A 9,208-nucleotide genomic window follows, 5' to 3' on the forward strand; every position below is an offset into this window, starting at 1 on the left:
GTATATAGACAAACGGGTTAGATAAGCATCATTGATTGCTCAGGTGTAGAACGTTCACCTCTGACCGACAGGGCACTTGAGGTGAGCTTTAATGAGGCACGCGAGGTGCGCAAACGTTCAGACAGTGGAGACACTGGACTGCGTGGCTCCTCGACCTCTGCACTTGATACATTCCCTCTCTCGCTGTGCCTCGGCTAAAATTTATACACGATGATCTGGTAGGGGTCAAAATCCTTTCTGTCCGAATCTCCTTCTTCGTATTCAGCTAGGTGTAAACCACCGATATAGCAACAACCGAAATAGACAGAAAGACAGATAAAGTATCGAGATCGAATTGCATCGAACGCGCGAAAAGTTAATTGAAATATATTCCCACCTTTAATACTTTTTTTACATATTACGGAAAGTTTGCTTATTAAATGTCTGTATATATTTACGTCGTATTAAGCACACTGAAAGGTGACGGAAAGGCGGAATTTGCCTTTTTGTGTCCTTTACGAAGTCGTAAAGTCAACTGAAATATTTCCCCACCTTTAATACACGATGATCTCGAGGTCAAAATCCTCCCTGTCTCAATCTTCTTACTCGTATTTACATGTAGCTATGTGTGAACGTCTAAAACCACCGATATAATTATAACAAAAACCAAAATAGAAAAGTAAACAGAGAAAGTACCGAGATCGAATTGCATCGATCTCGCGAACGTTGACCTACTTCTTTTACGTCATTGCGGTGGCCAATTTGTGAACGCTAGGCGCTAGCCAAAATTTTGAACAGCCGGCGCGCCTCTAAACTACGGTGGACTAACGAACTAAGTGTAGGGACTGCAAGTACAGGAAAACAATGTAACATCCCATTATTACCTTCACCAAAGTTTCATTTTTGATCGTAGTTTGTTGTTTGTGTACGTTTGTTTGTAAACACGATTATTCTAAAAAGCTGGTTTGTTTAACAATAAAAATGTGGGTAGGTCTTGATGAGACTAGTTATTGCATACAGTGCTACATAAATGCGTGCAAGTACAAGTCTACACTATCTACACCATGTACAAGTCTACACCATCTTACAGCTATCGAATACGGCGATAAATAATGTGTGTGTGTGTGTGTGTTTTAAATAAATTTACAATCAGTTAACTCACCATTTCTGCAGAATTGAAACGACCCTAATAAAATGTAAATTTGGACCCGGAAAATTCATTTTGACCGGAGTTGATGAAAAAAAAAATTACATGGATAACAACTTATATGCTGAAATGCACTTGCTAACCTAGTTTACGAGTAGCACACCTTAGAATGCTAAAATCCGCAGGGTTTTCGGTATGAAATGCAATGAAAATAGCTTCCGTTGTAAGTACAAAAAAATGTGTATTTAATTCACAGCTATAGACTATAGGGGCTTAGTCTTGAGACTTTTTGAATGAACCGACATGTTAGTGGTAATTCTATTTCAAATTAAGTTGTGATTGTTTATGCATGACAAATACGGACTCAAACACGGAGCCCGTGGCTCATTGCCAATATCACCAACTTCATATTCAGCATACAGTAAACAAAATTAGGGTACAGGACACAGTGACGACGGGCTCAAGTTACGTAACTTATGTTAGCGCCGCCACTTCATACATTACATTACCTCATTTCTCACGCCTTTGAATTAGGCTATTACCGGTGGTATTACCGGTGGTTCAACTTTTGTGTCAGCGCTTAGTTGGCAACGTCCTCATTACTGCAACACCGACAGTAGCTATGGACACCCTACTGTCAGCAGTCTGCGTTTCAATTCTCCTCTTTGCTGTACCCGTCAGTGGAGGTATGTTATCTTACTCCTCAGTCATTGTGAATATCGCACCCGGTGCAGTGCGTGTGTTTTGCACGACGGGTGTGGCTCTCTACTCTCCAAGCAGAGGTATGGGTTTTGGGGGTTATTTTTAGAGTGTTTTTAGCCTTTTTTATCAGGGTTTCTCTTTTGCACTGAATTTTTTTTCCACCAAACCCAACCTCTGCAGGCAGTCGAAAGCTTCAATGGGCTATAAACCTAATCTCTTAAACACATTTCAGTCGTTCTGCAAGGAGGTGTGAACCAGACGCATGAATAGGCATAGTCAGCAGGAGGCATGTGGCCCAATAAATGCCTTTCTGACTGGCTAGATGTGTGATAATCCACCACAGTAAAATGGATATCCCTAATGACAGTTTGATGGTTCCCGGGGAGGGGCACTATCGCCTGTTTTGAATAGCTTTTAATAGGTTTGCCCCTCCCCGGGGTGAGTGCCGGCAGAGGTTGGGTTTGGTGAAAAAAAAATTCAGTGCAAAAGAGAAACCCTGATAAAAAAGGCTAAAAACACGCTAGAAATACCCCCTAAACCCAAACCTCTGCCTAGAGAGTAGTAGCTCTCCCCAAATACGTCCTATCCGAGGGACGTCCCCGGCCGAATCTAGGTGCTCATTTCTTCAGGTGTGAAGTAAACAAAATCGTGTAAAGTGCCTTCCTTACCCAGTCCAAAGACTGCTGACAAAGCGGGAATGTATTTCACCTCGGGGCCTCTTGGTTCTGAGAAAACAGGAGCCTCTTGACTAATTTGCATCATCCTTGTCTTCACTTAACTAACTTTTGTTTCCTTTTGGACTGCCAAAAACATTGGCTTCACTCACTTGCATATCAATTAATAGTTCGTGCTTATAAACCTGCATTTCTCCTGCAGTCTCTTAGTGTCATTGACGAAAGGTAGTGGATGCTACCTGAAACGTCTGACCGTTTCCAAAATCATATCCTGTTGCTTGAGTAACTGTTAATGGCGGAAGATAAGGATGATACAATTTAGTCAAAAGCTCCTATTGTTTTAGAACAGGAGCCTAACTCCCTTGGGGCTAGGGGCGTCAAGTGCCTGAGAATTCTACCCGTAGTTCTACCTGTTGAGGGTGGGAATGTACATCTTTTTTCTCTTTCGTATAGCTGTCACTTTAAGATTGATGATAAACCATTCTTATGGAAGGAAATACTAGATCAGGGATTCTGTTTGTACACGACATTTTGGATGCAGACCGGAAAGTGCTATCCTATAGAGCATCAAGTTTGAAATTCAATGTAACGATTTCGGAGTCTGTTCATAATAGATTAATATAAGCAGTCTCCCAGTCTAGCTAACTGAAATGCCGGAAAATACGTCGGGTGGTGGCGTCGGGTGGTGTAGTGGTTAGAGCAATCGACTGTGAACCGGGAGACCCGGGTTCGATTCCGAGTCGTACCCGGGACACGTCTGAACATGCGCCCCGACGTTGTGCCCTTGGGAAAGGCACTTTACACGAATTTCCTCACTCCACCCAGGTGTGAATGGGTACCTAACTTCGGTTGGGGAAAGTCGTATTGAGGTCACCTCGAATGGCAGCCGCACAGACCCTTGCGACAGTTCCACAAAAATGATTGTGGAACAAATATGTGTATTATTTGTATTATTTGATTGTTGTAATTGTTGTGATTTGTATTGATTATTATGTGATACCCTGCACCAATTCAGCCGTATAAAGGCTGCGACTGCACGGGTACTGTTTAGACAATAAAAAAAAAATGTTTGGACAATAAAAACCATTTATACAAACTTGTAATGTAATGTAAAAGTATGCAGACATATGTTAAAAAGAAGTTTAAGTGGTTAAGTGGTCTTAAAAACAACAAAAAAGTGTACAGTTTTTTTCTAAGAAAACCACGACTTAAATGATCACCCTATGAATGTAATGACTTACTGGGAGGATGAATTGAATGACACAATGCCATGAAAGGAGATTTTCCTTATCATTTATGATTAATATAAAAGTAACAATCTACCCCCCTCCGACCGGAATCTAATCTTTCAATTCAAATTAGTACACAAAATGTTAGCAACAAAAAGACTTTTAGACATTTGGAAACTAAAAGAATCTCCACTGTGTGCTCTTTGTGCAGAAGATGATGAAACACTAAAACAACTTTTTTTGGGGGGATTGCAGAAAGATATTTAATTTTTAGTGGTGTGTCTAGAAATGGTTTAACCAAAACACAGGACTTTATCTTAATGTCGATACCCCGATACACATTCTGTTGGGGTACCATAGAGAATCGGTGCCACTTGTATGAAATTTAATGATATTACTGGGTAAAGTATACATCTTCAAAAATCATCAGTCATAATTTATTTTTCTGTATAATCAGTCCACATTCATTTCTCTGTATAATTTTGTTTCACTTGTCAACCATTTCAAAACCATAAAGGAGAATATTGCACGAAAACAAAATAATTTAATGTCACTACAGAAAATGGATTGAGCTTTCAAATACGAATAGTATGTAATATGTAATTTAGTATGTGTGTAGCGTTATTTAACTGTTGTCTTTGTTTATTTCTTTTGTTTTGTCGAGTAAAGATTTAAAAAAAAAGGCCAGGTATTGATCACTGTGGGTCGGTTTCCTGTGTACCTCAAAGCGATAGTTTTGGTGTCAAGGACGGGGAGCATGTTGTCATGACTCGGCTCCTGTGCGAGCTTGATGTTGCCATCTGCGTAGTTGATGTGGTCAAAGAAATTAATAGCTATATAAAGCTTTGAAAAATGTTACGTTTTTCTTCGTTTTAGAACTTCCGTCCTGGTCAGCATCCTCAGAGTTTGAGGCACCTGAGTCAACCTCAGCCGACCGCGCAGATATCAACACCCGCGAAACTGCAGATGCAGCAGGTGCATGGATAGCAGCAACCAATGACCAGGACCAATGGCTGATGAGGGACCTTGGTGACGTGAGCGTCATCACCGGCGTCATCACCAAAGGCAGGAACTACAGCCCTGATTGGCCATACGCCGGACCACATGACCAATACGTCACATCCTACGTCATTTCATACGGCAATGAAAATGGCGATGAGACGTTCTACACCGATGCTGACGGACAAGTTACTGTAAGAATCATTCCTCCTTTTAGTGAAATAGCTATCCACTAAGATCTTTGCATGTTCAAATCTTATTCCTAAATTGAATATAGAAACAGGCAGATATCATAATTTCGCTCCTTACCTTGTCCATTTTTGTCCAGAGCAAATTGAAGATGAATTTCACTTTGTCACGGAATGCTCTATATATGATGTTTTGCGTAATCTATTTACATTTCTTTATTCTATAACTGTTACAACAGATTTCAAGAGAGTCGATGCTACAGATAGCTTTAAATATATCTTTATATCATGGTTAGCCTCAATTGATTGTTTGACTATATCAAAGATTTATGCTAGCCCTTGTTGTTTTAATAGTAAGGATGTTAAGTATATCATGTAACATTTTCTATGGTTATTGTTTTGTTCCTTTTGTCATACATTGCCGTGCAATCAACTTCTCATAAAGTGTCGATGTGGTCGTTTCCAAATAGGGCTTGATATTCTTGGCATGTAGGCAATACCCTTACAAATCGAATCAAATCGAACCAAAGCAACTTTATTGCTTAACAACTGTAACTGGTAGAAAAAGAAGAAAAAACAACATAAATGAACTATACTAAATACAATTCTAACTCAGGTAATCCATAATGATGCCAAAGCTAATCTATTGTATGTTTTCTTGAGGGGAGAATTTTTTATTTACAGTCTATAATTTATTCAGGACATACGTCAGTTATTTACAATATGGTGTCACTTTTGTAGTGATTTGGATATTAATTTTCCAACGTACACTGATATCTAAGTAGGACATGAAAGGAGCATATATCTGGGGTACCCCATATTTTGAATGGGGCAATGTAACATCAGTTTTGGAAGCTATGGATTGCACCAACTTTTGTCTGTTTTCCTCATGATGCAGGTTTTTCAGGCGAACGACGACAGAGACACGGAGGTCTACAACGACTTCGGAGACTTCAGTGGCCGCATAACTGCGCGCTTCGTCAAAATCCATCCGCAAACATGGCATGAGCACATCTCCATGCGGGCGAAGATTGTGACAGGTTAGAACCGTAATACTGTCATAGGGGGAGGTGTAAGTGTAAAATGTTTGAAAAAAAAAGAAAAAATGCAGTTTTGGGTGAAATACGCCGCTAGGAATATTGACACTTGCATGTGAACATTTGGTCGATTATTACCCCCCCCCATTCATACCGTCTAAAGTTTGTGCCATTTCAATGCAATAAACTACCCATACAGCCATGCTAAAAGTAGTTAAATGCTCTAAAGTACCCATGTATATTTGTCTGTATATCTACATGTCTTAGACCTTACGAAAGTCGCTGTACTTTTTGTTGTGTCAATAAAGTTCTCAGTATTTTGGCATTCATTGGCAGAACATTTGAGGTCAGATGAAATCACAATGAATATCTCAACCCAAAAGTCTATCCCAATGCAAATATGGACTATTACAAAATCACCCTATTACAAAAACCACGAAAATTTCTTATGTTTAAATATGCACTTTTATAATACAAGTTGTTCTTTGAATAGCCAAGGGGAAATCGCAAATCTAAAAATACCGCGGATTGTCCTGAAACCGCGAATTTTAGGCCCCGCGAATCGAAAGAAACTTACAGTACTTATCAGAAATTATATGTGCAAATGGCATACTCCTATTCCGCGGTAGACTGGGCACCAGACCACCGTATTATGCACATGACTTGTCAACTGAAAGCATACACAAACTTACGCCACTCAATGGACCCTCTTTGGTCAATGGATACTTCCTGTACAACTTGATACTGTCTTTTGCCATGCAAAGATCTGCTTGGAGATTATTTAGGTATGCGACATCCTTCTAATCTACCCGTCAATACACCGATGCTGTAGCCACATCCCCTTTGGTCAAAACATATTCGTAATACCCTTTCACACAGAAGGAAAGTCATCGGCCGACGAAATTTGTCTACCTTCAGGTCAAGACGTAAAAAGAGGCTTGATCTTCGAATGACGAGTCGTCTTTTGAAATTTCAGATGCAACACAGCAAACTACTGAGATACCCACGACAGCTGGTCCTCTGTACACTACAGAACAAAATGAGTCAACCCTCCCAGGAACAACTGTTTCTCAGCACAGTAGCAGTCAGACAACACAACGGCCAACTCTTCCAGGAACAACTGGTTCTCAGCAAAGCACTCGCCAGACAGCACATTGGCCAACTCTTCCAGGAACAACCGTTGCTTCTCAGCAAACCACTGACCAGACCATCCAACGGTCAACTCTTCCAGGAACAACTGTTGTTTCTCAGCACACCACTAACCAGACGACAAGCCTAGCAGGTATAGATGACACAATATTTATCATTTGATCAATTCATTAGTTGTATAACTACAAGTTTGCGCCTTCTTACATACAACTACATGTTGATACATTGTACATAGATTTCTATCCAACAATTGTCATAAGTACAAACTGTATCATTCTTTTGCAGGAAGGGAGACTGCTAAATCTATCAATGCTGACTGCAAATGTGCAGAAACACACACACAAACAGACGCACAGACACACCAAAAACAATACCTCCGTTTTTCATGGAGGTAACAATTATCAGAAGTACAAACTATATCTTTGTTTTGCAGGAGGGGAGACTGCTAAGTCTATCGGTACGTGGTACAACAAGTCGCTCAACATCGCCCTGGTCTGTGTCTTCTGTGCTGCAGCGATCATGGGAATGGGGGGCGCGTTGCTGCACTACTGGGGCAACAGACGTCAAAGAAGACAGCAAGTGGCTCAAGATCCACGGGACGAAGAATTCGCACATTAGAAAAATGTGGTAAAACGTTTGAGAACGTGGACAAAGCAAGCAGAATATTTTAATTTTGGCAACTTTACTCACAAGGCAAATGTTATAGGAGGGACATTACTTTTGTGTCACTTCATTGTCAGACAGATAGCTACCTAATAGGGTCAAATAACATTTAGAAGTGTGGTGATATAATATTATAATTTGTTTGTACATGTAATTTTGGTCTATTCATACATAAGACTGATATGGAACCGTGAGTCCAGTTTGAAATGTGAGAGGGAGATGGAGTGAGATATGCTGTATTCGCTCACGACTAAACATTGGCCTTTTTAGTTCATATGGTATTGTCCAGAGCAGACCTCTGTTCTCTCAATCTGTATTTTTACAAAGTGGATGTAGTTATTACGTATGTCACTAAGTTGTGCGTTATCATCACATATATCTCAAGTTGGAACATTATTCCCGTTTATGAAATGTAAGTAATGCACGAATACAAGATAAACATCACATAAAATAGCTTCCATTCCGTAATTCTTTTTGAAAGAACCGTCTTGTTACTTATTCTATTTTCAACGGAGTTGTTATTGTACACGTTGTGTATTATCATCACTGATATATCAAGTTAGAACATTATTCCCGTTTATTAAAAGTAATGCACGAATATAAGATAAACACCACATAAAACAGCTTCCATTGCTAGTTCTTTTTTAAACGCATCCAATGCAATTTCAGGGTGACAAACTGAAAATATTCTGAATAATTAAGATATTGATACATACTATCCCACACTAGCACATCTGAATCAGTAGTTCATTCTTTAGGTATTTCAAAAAACTGCAGAAACAAGCCCCAAGATTAGTTCTTTATTTTCTAGGTGGTACCCTAAAAATCAAGCTAGGTCCTTCGAGTAACCGTTTTTCGTCAGGATTTTGGGAATTTGTGCTCTATGGATATCGATAAACATTGGGATAGTGTGGTTGCAACTTAGTATGTAGATAAGTGACTAGAATATTGACTTTGAAAAATCTGATTTCTAAGCCCTAAAACTACACTAGAAGCCTTTGATTCACAGGGGGCTCAGTCTTTAGACTTTTGAATGAACCGACTCGTTAGTTATAATTCTATTTACAGTCGTGGTTTTATTGTATACGCGTACGGGCACACAATTGATCCAGGTTGCTATGACATAGCTCTTGACATCACTGACGAAATTATATCTTACCAAATCCCCCTTGTAGTCAAAGTAGCCATTTACAGTACACAATGCCTCATTTACCACGCCATTTTAGGGACTATAACAGAGTTAAAAGATGTAAAGCTCTTGACATTTCTGTCAAAATTATATCTTTCACAAGACCCTCCTGTGGTCAAAGTAGCCACTTCGAGTACTACACAATGCCGACATTACTCCATCTTTCTGAGGACTATATTTAGAGTTTGAAAACCGTGTGACTACTACAAATCGCAAACTATAACGTTACCTCCTTTCTCATACCTTTAAATC

General features: G+C 39.6%; 1 protein-coding gene across 1 annotated transcript; it reads left to right on the plus strand.

Annotated features, from left to right (window-relative positions):
- Positions 1-1,748: 1,748 nt before the first annotated feature.
- Positions 1,749-7,722, plus strand: LOC109475742 (discoidin, CUB and LCCL domain-containing protein 2-like). The gene is made up of 5 exons (XM_019776504.1): positions 1,749-1,812; positions 4,608-4,924; positions 5,817-5,958; positions 6,932-7,237; positions 7,538-7,722. The coding sequence occupies exons 1-5, from the start codon at positions 1,749-1,751 to the stop codon at positions 7,720-7,722; spliced, it is 1,014 nt and encodes a 337-aa protein (XP_019632063.1).
- Positions 7,723-9,208: the final 1,486 nt, after the last annotated feature.

This window comes from Branchiostoma belcheri, unplaced genomic scaffold (assembly GCF_001625305.1).
Source record: "Branchiostoma belcheri isolate BF01 breed outbred unplaced genomic scaffold, Haploidv18h27 scaffold35, whole genome shotgun sequence".
NCBI lineage: Eukaryota > Metazoa > Chordata > Leptocardii > Amphioxiformes > Branchiostomatidae > Branchiostoma > Branchiostoma belcheri.